This window comes from Limulus polyphemus, unplaced genomic scaffold, assembly GCF_000517525.1.
Source record: "Limulus polyphemus unplaced genomic scaffold, Limulus_polyphemus-2.1.2 Scaffold521, whole genome shotgun sequence".
In the NCBI taxonomy this organism is placed as follows: Eukaryota; Metazoa; Arthropoda; class Merostomata; order Xiphosura; family Limulidae; genus Limulus; species Limulus polyphemus.
In genome coordinates, this window is record NW_013666131.1 from 81,393 (window position 1) to 93,032 (window position 11,640).

The window sequence follows — 11,640 nt, forward strand, 5'->3', positions numbered from 1 at the left end:
ACTTGAAGGTACAGTATAATATAATTTTTGCTGTAATAGTCTCGTGCGACGTTTTGGAAATCCTCTCCAACCTGAGCAGCCAGGTTTAGTACAAACAATAAAAACCTGACCAATTGGCAATAAACACAACACTTTTACTGTGAAAAACAGATTTTGTATATTTTTTCACTCATGATTGTCTGTTACTCTTCTCCTGTACCTGTTTGATTTATTCTCTCCATTACATGTCCGAAAAATGCTGTATTGTGGACACTTTTGGCTATCTGTTGGATATAATATGTATAACACGAATGTTTTCAATAACTTGAATATCATTACACAATTTACGTGTTCGTTTTATTAAGTTGAAGATGCACTATGGGCTAACTGCCTAATTCAGGCATCTTGTTTTAGTTCTATGAGCCATTTACGTGAGCTTCTGAGCGGCCGCGGTTTACTAATATTTCGAAAATAATAGAAATGAATGGAACTTAGGAAAAAAAAAATCTGGTGTTAGTTTTCAGAAAATATCTTCACGATAGGAAGTAAATGCAAAGTAATTTCTATGATACCTAATATTCAAATACACAAGTTCATTATAATTTCTTTGATTTTTTCAAATTTTATTCTGGGTAAATTTTCTTCCTGATGTTTGAAAGGTATTTATAAAGCGATTAGTGTACAGCTGTTTTTTTGGCAATACTTTACTAGTTTCCTAAATGTGTTAAAATATATTATAATTTTTGAGTGTTACATTTTTTCTAAAACCAAATGATACTAGCAATGATAATTATAATTTCTGTTCAGAACGTAAAAAAATAAAGATATTATTATTATAGCGTATACCTTAATATTGGCAGGTGCCGCTGTCGAAACACGCAACAAATTTTAGCAATATGGAAGATGGGAGAACTTATTTGGGTGACATAATAATAGTTAATAATATGATTGAAATGTTACACTTTTTTCTATGTTTGTGTTGATTGTCGTGTTTGCTATCATTTAAGAATGTCACGTCATCGTAACGTTCGTTCTATGAATTATGATGAAGGTATTTTGTTTCCTGTATTATAGAATGAAATTAAAACAACACTAAAAAGTAAAATTAAAAGAGTAAAACATTAACTTAAAATTAAAGTTTCAAAACTTCAACTTCCAGGTCACGTTAATTTAATATTATTATTTGACATTTAATAATAGTATTAGCTGTATTTACTTTTCATCTACAATCTAACCTAGCCCTGCTTTAACTTAAGTTTAATGTAACTATACGTCACAATTAAAATTATGTGCCAGGTTTTTATCATAAGTCCAATCCATTTCAAATACTGTATCGTTTTTCAGATACGCTTTATAATGAGCAGGCTGATTAGGTAGGACTTTCTTCTGAAATAGATAATATTGATATCAATAGGCCTAAATCTTACTCCACCTGAGTCTTTGAAGTTACACCACTTATTTAGAGTGCATATTTGTTTTTTACATCTAGACTACCAGCAGTGATGTACCACTTGTTTCATTGAGCTCTTCATCAACCGCAGAGGTTATCTACCTGTAGCCTTCCTTCAGGTGGACTGTGAAAAGGTTACATGATTATGGAAAGGAAATGCCAGTGTTCCCTGCTATCTACCTTCTCGTGTGCCTTTACAATATTCTGTGATATTCTTTGTTCAGCTCTGTTGGTAGTATTTTATTGGCCAGCTTTTTCTTACTTCATTTTTCTCCTCTGATGGGCATCTTATAGCACCTCCTATTCTTCCATAACAAGGTTCTTCTTGTTCTAATCTGTTACGTTACTCTTTCATCTAAGAGTTTTGTCTCTTTATCTTCATATATTGTATTATCCATTTCTTTCCCAATGAGCAGTTTCCCATATTGCATTGCCCTTCTTTTTTACTACTCAATTCAACCTTTCACTCTCTCAGGAACCTAAAAGAAGTGGCATTTTTATCACCACTAGTCCATCAGGCACTCTCTATCTCTGAACTGCCCTTCTGTTGCCCATCGCTTGAACTTCTTTACCAGACTGTTTGAACAGAGATTATTGGTCTACACCATGGCAGGATATCATGTAGCTTTTTCAGCCACCTTTTGCCTTTTTTCATTTTTTCCCCTGCTTTTCTGCCTTCTTTCCATCTTTTCTTTTTTCATCTTTTTCCTCATCTGGCTCGTCTTATTGTGGTTCTTTATACTCTAAGACCCTTTTTGAACCCCTAGCTAGTTGTTTCTCACTTTTTCTGGAAGGTCTCTTCCTTCGTCTGGCTTGAGGCTGTTGCCATTCCAATATTTATGCATGATATTCCTCCTGTACTTAATTCCACATTGGACAAGATCTTATGGCCAGAGAGGTAGACAGTGCCCAACACACCATCATCTGGTGGTTTCATCTCCACCTAGGCTTGAGCTCTCCCTCATTTGCCATTCTTTGGTCTACTGACTAATTTTAGAGGAGTAAGCACCTCATTTATTTCTTTATCCACTTTTTAAAATGTCTCATCTCCACCTTGGAACCCACCCAGTGACTGGTATTGACTCTCAGGGTATACTTAATTCCTTAAATCTGCAATGAGTCAGGGGTAATATAAAGTGTGAAAAACCATCCACCCTGGTTCTTATGTGCTCACTATTGAGATGGATTTTCTGCAGGACCACAATGGTGGTATATATGCTTCTCTATGTCCATTCCAGGTTGTACTTTTCATGGACTATCATGAAAAATTCCACCATCAAGGAAGTGCCTGCCCACTTTCCTGGTTTGCACATACCAGCTTTTCAAAATAAGTATTGTGGTAATCTATTGCACTCTTCCCCAGTAAAACACCTTTGAAGTTTGAGGTTTGATTGAGTATGGACACCTCTCCTGAGTTTCCTCAACATGAATCCTCTCCAGTCTTTGAGTACAGCACAGAAGACCCTTGCCATTCCTGGTTACTAGCCACTGGGGTGGTTGAATTGAAAAGTTTAACCAGTTGTGCACTCCCTCCAGAGAGAGTTCGAGTAAGCAGCACATACAGTGAGAAGTAGAGCAGGGGTGTCCATTTCAATATATTACAGGTCATCCATTATATATTATTTGCCAATTTCCTGATGTTTTTGGCCAGCTGGATAGAGCAAAGTGTTCTTCTCAGGAGGCAGGAAGGTATTTTAGTCTCTATTCCTGTATATAGGAGTAGTCAATTGCACAACAAAACATATACCAAACCATACAGTTTGATTATTACCCTAGCCAGACTACATCTCATGTCCATCCGATCTGTTGTGTACAAATGCTTAGTTGGTAGTGTAAATTTTCTACACATCCCTGCAACACATTGGCTCATTTTTGCCTTCCTTTTTTAATACTCGCATCTGGGCATAGAGTATACCCTACCTGAGAAGGATATGGCCTTCCACAAGTGTTGCCCCTCATGAGTGTCACATTCCATGGGCTTTCCCCTTCTGATCTTGCCAATTCTTTTTTACACTGGCCTCTCAACCACACCAGTATCGGATTCTAACTTTGTTGTACAGAGAAGTAAGTGGATTGTTTTGGAAGTTAACATTTTCTTCATCTGAAAATGTATTTCTGATAGATACTTACCTCTCTTCACACCTTCCCACCCTTCCTCCTCACTACTGGTGCATATTTTTCTTGCCTTGTCTAAGAATAAAGTTAATTTTAAGTCCAAGGGTTTATGGAGATCTACTGCACATGAAGGATGTGTCTTCCTATTAATAAAGGGCTATTGCTGCATAATGATTACATCATGGACTAGTGCAGTTCATTTCAAAACACGTGATTTAGATGGAAGATCGTTCAAGGCTATTGGCATGCTCAAAATCTCAATGGCAGGTGCAAGTCTACAAGAAATAGCTACTGAGTGCTGAGAGGTTAGTTTATCAGAAATATATTTTCAGGTAATGAAAATGTTAACTTTAATAATGAAATTAATCAGATAGGCTACAAGTCATTATGATTAGCTCAGTTGGATTATATTTTAGCAATTTCAAACCTTATATCTTTATTTCTAGTAATGTGATAAATATGAAATAATAACAGTTAAAGACAAGTGTCTCAAATATTATAAGCAAAATTAAATTATTATAATTGTATTTTGAAACAAATTATAAAGTAAACATATAAATTCATATTTTAGCATTTGTAAACAGGATACTTGTTCCTAAAAATTTATATAAAGTCATAGCACTCTTTTTTTTTTTTTTGCTTATTTTGGACATCAACAATCAAAAAACATCTTACTTGTGACTATTCTAACTTTCAAGCAGTGAAACATTTATTCTGTAACAAGTTTATGTTATAAGAGCTGCAGTTGTCCTAGGCAATAATAACTTTGAAGAAAACAAATTTAAAAAGGACCTTTCTTCTTCAGGAGCTCCTGAAGAAGAAAGGTTCACCTTTTGAAAGTGCTCGAGTTATAATGTTTTTATTCATTTCTATCAGGACTTCTTGAACATACATGTTTTCTAATATCATGAACATTGAATAATAGTTATTAATTTCTAGAAAATGTGGATGGGGTCTGTACTTCTTCCTTAGATCTGCATTTGCTTGTACAATATTAAAGAATACAGCTACACAGTTATGAAAATTAAAATCATAACACAATGTAAAAAAAAACCTAATAAATTTACACTTTTATTTAAAGCTTAAATAGCCAGAGAGTTGTTAGTGGGTGCTACTAACCAGTTGCCTTACTTGTAGTGAGCAGTTCAAAGTTAATGGCAGTGGCAGATATTTATAGTAGCTTTGGAATAACAACAATAGCAAGCAAATTTAGTGGCAATTGGAATTGAACCCAAGACCTTCAATGCTCTTTCCCCATTATTTAGCTTTGTGCTTAAAAACAAACAAACATGATGGCAGTATTTTGATAACTTGGATAGTTGGAATAATCAAAAAGTATTATGTACATGGAAAATCTAATTTTAGATTAATTGATTATTTTTGTGACAATTCATTTAATCATTGATTGTTGGAATAATTGAAAACAATAATAATCTGAAATACTAATTCTGAAACACACTTACCTCTGAAATACACTTTAGATTTATTCTGATGAAAGTTTCTCTTCTTTGCTCATCTAAGCATTGGTATGAATCTTACCTCACTTGCTCTAGAGTTTATACCCCAATATATTGCCCATGGCAATTTAAATCTTGTGATTCTCTCCACCTTTGTCAAGATGCCCCCTATAAGAGATCTTTATATAAGCTCTTCATTATTATTATTACTTCCTATTCACTTTTCTCCATAGCAGAACATTACAATGATGGTTTTACGTGATTGCTGTGGGTTCCTCTAACGTGTTGTATAAATTTAGTTATACCTACCCTTTGGACTATTTTTTAAACCCGTCTTCTTGAGTTTGAGTTTATCATCTATTTTCTTTAATTTCACTCCTTAAAAATAATTCTGAGATGTTTCAGATGTGAATTCTCACATTCATGTGTCTGATATGAATTATCTTAGTGCTCCTAATCTGCCACCTCTGGAGTCTAGCATTGCCCAGGTGTTGTGGGAAGCTCTCTTTCCGTGGAGGACATCCAATCTGTCATATGCAGAGATGAAGCCTTACATGAGGTTTGAGGTTTTTTCTTCTGTTTGCTCAGAGGCTGAGCTTGCAGGGGATTAGGGGTCAACTGGAGAGAATTTGGACTCTTATTATTCCGGCTCCCTCTTTTGCTCAGACAGCTAATAATGAACCTCAGTCTGACATTTCTTATCCTTCACTGTTTTTGCAACTAGTACATCAAGTATGAAATGTCTAGAACATTTCATGTGGCTTATGACTCTTCTCCTTTGTTAGGGGAAAGTCATTCAGCTGATTACCTATTCATTCTACCTTCACAAGACATTGCTGTGCATGCTTGGAGAAGTGTTGATCAATTGAAAGAGGGTACTGCCATGCCTAGTCCTCCCCATTTATCGGATCAGCATGCATTAGCTTTCCATCACCTGGAAGATACATATTTAGATTCTCAGAGATTACATCCTCTTCTTCCTATCTGGAGTTCTAGGCCTGATGTCACTATTTGTCGTAACTCGGTTTTTCCAGATTCAACAGTCAATTACAACAGTTTTGAAATTTTTTATCTTCTTTGCAACTGTTGTCTGAGGACTATCACATATCTCCTGCTCAATTTTTAGTGGATCCTAGTCATTTATTGACTTCTACTTTGTAAAGGTTATCAGCTTCTGCTGTCTTCTTGGTCTCTTGGTCAGTTTGTTGCTGGGATCTTTTAGAGAAAGATGTCTTGCTTGAGGGCGTTTGACTTTCTTCTTCAGCCCTTAGAGATCTCAGAGAAGTTCCTTTTCTAAGACATTAAATTTTTGCAGGTTTTCCAGATTCTATGGAGTCTTGGATGAATGTGGCCTGTCTCCACTCTTCTCTTTTGACACTGGTCTCTTGCCTTTCCCACTATTCTACCGGACGGTTCACTGCATCTCCAGTTTGAGTTTCCTGACCTCCTGCATTGGCTCCATGTTCTATCAACTCACAAGGTAGATTCTGCACTTATCACTGGGCATCCTCTACTTGTGTGGAGTGCTGACAATAGCATCGGTGACAACCCTATGGGGTCCAGTCTTTTGGGGACTTGACTCAGACAGTTCGTGTTTCTATGAGAGACAATCACCACCAATCAGTGGTCATTCAGGTTCATACAAGAGGTTTGGTCCTTCATTTTACTTCTTCTCCTCCATTGTCTACCATATCGGTTGCTTTTCCCCTCCCCCAAGGATCATCTTGCATGTAGTCTTCGGGCACAAGCCATCCAGGATCTTGTGCTTAAAGAGGCCGTAGAGTACATTGACTGCTCTCTTGAGGATTTTTATACTCGGTTATCCAAAGAACATGGATGATTGGCGACCGGTCATCCACCTTTCTCATCCCAGTCATTTCCTTCAGCCTCCTGGGTTAACCATGGAGTCATTTCTTTCCCTCCACTGGCACTTTGCACCCAGTCTATGGATGACGAAGTTTGATGTCACCAATGCCTACCTTCATATTGTGATTGCGAAGTCTTCACATCGGTATCTTCATTTTTTTGCACAAGAAACAGATTTTTTAGTTTTTTCTCTACCAGTTGGCCTTGCATCTGCCCCATACGTCTTTTGCTGGATATTCACATCTTTTTCATACCATATTCACTCAATGGGCATTCACACTCATCATTATATGGACAACTGGCTTCTTCTCGCTCCTTCCCGCTACTTGGCAGAACTTCACACTCAAGACCTTTTTTCTGAAGTGGCAAGTGTTGGGTTTCTCATCAAAACGTCCATTTAGTGGGATTTTTCAATTCACGTCTCAGTCGGGCTCAACCTTCTCCTCTACACTTTCAGGACATGGAATGGGCCATTCTTCTGATACAGTGATCTAATTCCCTACCAACACATACAGTTCTATGTCTTTTGGAGATGTGGGTATTCTTGGAATCACTCATTCCGTTGGGTTGAGTCCACGAGTTCTCTTCATTGGTCGTTACAGGACCAATGAAACATTTGCATGGATGCGCTGGATTGTCCGGTGTGACTCTATCAGCTTCCAGCCTGCTTGACCTTGGCTGGTGGTTGAACAGGGACAACATGACAGTGGGTGTTCCTCTCCCATCCCCACGTCCAGATATACATCTTTTCACAGATGCTTCTCTCCAGGGATGGGGAGCTTGTGTAGGGGAGATGGAATTCAAAAGCTTCTGGACAGAAGAGGAATCTTCTCTTCACAACCGGTTTTTTAGAGCTTCTAGCAGTTCAACAAGCTATATCTTAGGCTCTTTTATTATTGCAAGGGAAGGTGGTATGCTTCATTCAAGCAATTCCACCATGTTCTCCTACATTTCTAAGCAAGGATGCACTCACTTTAGGTCTCTTTGTTTTCAGACGTTGAATCTCCTCTTTTGGGCCCACGATCATCAGATTATTCTCCTTGCTTGTCATGTTCCAGGTGTTATGAATTTAGCAGCCGATCAGTTATCTTCCCACAGAATGGATGCTTCATCCACATGTTTTTAGTTGGATCTACTCTCGTCTCAGGATTCCTCAGATCGATGCTTTCACCACTCACTGGAATGCCCAGCTCCAATACTTCTGGTCTCTTGTCCCTCACCCTCTGGCCTTGGGCGTAGATGCTCTCAGCCAGGATTGGATGGTCTTGAACTTTATGCATTCCCTTTGATTCGTCTGTTATCCAAGGTTCTTGCACTGATTTGCACCTCGTCCTGTCAAGTTTTTCTGGTGGTGTCATATTGGCTGGGTCAACCTTGGTTTCCACTCATTCAGTATCTTCAGGAGTGCCAACCTCTTCTGCTTCCTCTCTGGCCATTCCTCTGACGTCCACTTCAGATGGACATTCTTCATCCAGTGATCACCATTCTCTGGCTTCATGTCTGGCTTTTATGCAGTCCATTACATGACATCAAGGATTGTCCTCTCAGTTGACATTTTTATTAACTTGGTCTATTTGGCATTCTTCATTGCATGCTTATCAGTGGAAATGGTTTACTTATTGTAAGTATTCTCTCAGACGTGGTGTTCATTCTTGTCCCACTGTGCTGCATGTTTCTTGATTTCTGACATGGTTATTCGACAAAGGTTTGCCACCTTCATCCATTTCGCTGTATAAGTTCTTCTTTCTTAAAAAACTGCTACATTTTGTTTTTCTGGAAGACATAAAGTTTGTGAGTCCTCAGTTTTGTCATAGGTTCTAAAATCTTTTGAGTTTATGCATACTCGATGCCCTTTTCAGAATCCTAATTGGGATATCTCGGTGGTTCTACATACTTTATCTCATCCACCCTTTGAACATTTGGTGCCATATTCCCTATATCACTATTTGATTAAGACTTATTTTCTTCTGTTGTTGGCTACCGGATGTTGATGTTTGGATGTGTTTGCGATTCATGCTCACAGGCATTCTTATGTTCTGTTGTATCCTGATAGGTCCTTCCTAAAATGTCAGTGGCTAGAGAAGGTAAGTCACGTGACACCTTAGGATCCAAATGGATAAACACACAGTGATGTGAACCCCAAAACCCATCAGTGTGCACAACATAACATCACAGAGCATGAACTGAAGATAAAAATCAATCCAGATCCAAAAATTTATAAAAAGGAAAATGGAAGGAAGATGAATAGGAAAGAAAGCCTTATATTACCCTGTCACTTTGACCAGTTGGTTTCATCAGTTGGTGCATATTGCTTACTCTGGGCTTTCATTGGAGTAATAGAACTTATTTGGGTCTCATCTCATCAGGTTTGCCATAGCTCGCTGTCCCTGGCTGCTCGTTTGTGTCACCTATTGGAGGAGATTGTACAGGCTGGTATGTGGACCACGCCTAATATATTTATATATCATAATTTACATGGCTTGGCAGTTGTCTTTTCAGAAGATTTTAGGGTACATCACATGGCTATTCTCACACCCCAGCTCATTTGTAAAAAAGGTGAGTGAATTCATTTCTTTTGTGTTTATTTCTATTCTTTTTGAGAGTCCCTCTCATAATTTTAATTTGGATCTCACTCTGTGGCAATTGTTGCCTGGTCAGGTGTGCTTCTTTCCAAATTTGCACTCACTCTGAGTCAATCAATCTCAAATTTTTCTGGTAGCAACAAGCTCTGTTGAAATGGGTTGTTCCCTAAGACCACCTTCAGTGCTTTCCGGGTGGTACACAATTATAACACAAAGACAAATACACTACTGGACCACTACTCATGGATTATCAGGAGTAAAGTTTAAGGGGTTTTTGCCCATCCCTGACCCTTAGATTGAATAATTTGGGGTTGGTTTGCTTTTTAAAATAGGGAACATGGTTTACCTATTGCACTGTCTCCAGAGCATCAATCCTCAGGACTTCCGAGTGCGAGTATTCTCCTCATTTCTTCTAGTGTGGACGAGATTTATTTCTCCTGAGTGATGCTTATACTCATTATTCCACTCAAGGAGAAAAGGGTGAAGCTGGGTGCCCTCCTACCAATAACCCTGGATTGTTTTCCCAGATATGATAGGAGCAGGACCAGCTTACGTGTGAGCCTCCTCGTAATTCTGGTTCAGAGATGACTGCTATCTCTTTGAGTTGTGCATGGCCCTTCTTTTTGGTCATTATCTTTATTTCAATGGTCATTGAAGAGGGATCTAGACTCCTCATAATTCTGCATGCGGAGCATCACTTCCTGTGACATTGGTTGAATCTAATTTATTCCACATCCAACATCCATCTCATAATTCTTGGGGCAGGAGGTGTTGCCTTTCCTATCAGGTTGGAGTGTTAGGATTTTAGTTTGTAATGACAGACCAGTTAATCTGTTTCTTCATGTTAAGTGAGGCATGACAGGTCCTGTAATTCTGAGTTTCGTTTCTTGCATTTTGCACTTCTTCAGGTTGGGTTGAGGGTTTGTCCATTTTTGTGTTGCTTTCCTTTTCTTCATAATTCTGGTGGCTCGACATACATCATTTTGTAACTTTCAAATTGGGTTCCAATAATAACACAATACTAAACAAGACCAAAAATTAAGTGGTCCACATGCCCCAGCCATTACACTTTGGATCTTGATTTGGGTCCACAACCGTATAATTCCAATGACGAGACATGAGACCTCATCTGCCTGGTTGGGGCTTGAATGAATTCATGTTCTTCTAAAGATGTTAGAATTTTGTGTCTGTGGCCAGTTGGTCTTTACTACCCAGAAATTAATTACATGTTGTCCATGCTAAGAGCATACCTGTTCAAGAAGTAGTGTGGACCCTACTGATGTGCTGTTACTGTATCTCATTTTCAAACACCACTTTTCTATGCAGACACTGTGTGTGTGGACCTTGCCCTCACCGGCCCATTGGTGTGGGATTCTAGCTAAAGTGTGACAAAAGGTGTGTTTTGGAAATTAACATTTTCCTATACCCAAAATTTATTTCTGATAATACTTACCTCCACAAAATGGCTGTTTTTAGGTCTGTTAATTTGGACTGACTCAAAAAGTGAATAGGAAGTAATAATTTGGGAGCTTATATACAGATTTGGTATAGGGGGTGCATTGACATAGTAGGGTATAAAGCCTCGAGCAAGCAAAGTAGTATTCATACCAATGCTTAGCTGGACAGAGGTAAGTATTATTGGAAATACATTTCTGGTTTTGGAAAATGTTAACTTTCAATTAATTGATTATTTTTGTGGCATTAACCTTCTCCAAATGGGTCGCAGATCAAAGGCCATGTCATCGTGTTTGTTGACTCATAAAAAATTTTTATTGAACTACTATTTCATGAATTTTTGCCAGTAAGTTTGGTATCAAACTGTAGAATATAATTCAAATATTAGTATTATTCATTATTTAATTTCTTAATTTAAAAGTAAATATAAAAAAACAACACTTATACATTGATTTTTGTGTGTTACATGGTATGTTGAATGCATCACTCTTTCCATTTTTGGAAATGGTCCCTTATATACACTTACTTCAATATATGACATGTCAATAACCAAATTGAAAGCTCAGAATGTCTCCTAGTGGCATTCACAGCCATTTTCACGTGTTAGGATGCCATCTCTTTCCTTTGATCCAAGATTTCAAGGAGGTAGGTTGTGTATTTAGTCTGCTCCAAATTTCATATTTTTTTAAACCCAAATACAGCTTTCTTACTAAGCTTGATAAATTATAGTGGAATT

The 11,640-nt window shown here is 37.8% G+C and overlaps 1 protein-coding gene across 1 annotated transcript in view; it reads left to right on the forward strand.

The window, feature by feature from the left end:
* Positions 1 to 860: 860 nt before the first annotated feature.
* The window catches only part of LOC106458839 (HBS1-like protein), a 72,562-nt gene continuing 61,782 nt past the window's right edge, over positions 861 to 11,640 (forward strand). The window contains exon 1 of the mRNA XM_013918391.2: positions 861 to 1,030. Within this exon, the coding sequence (XP_013773845.1) occupies positions 988 to 1,030 (43 nt within the window). The 5' untranslated portion in view covers positions 861 to 987. The remainder of the gene's footprint in view (positions 1,031 to 11,640) is intronic.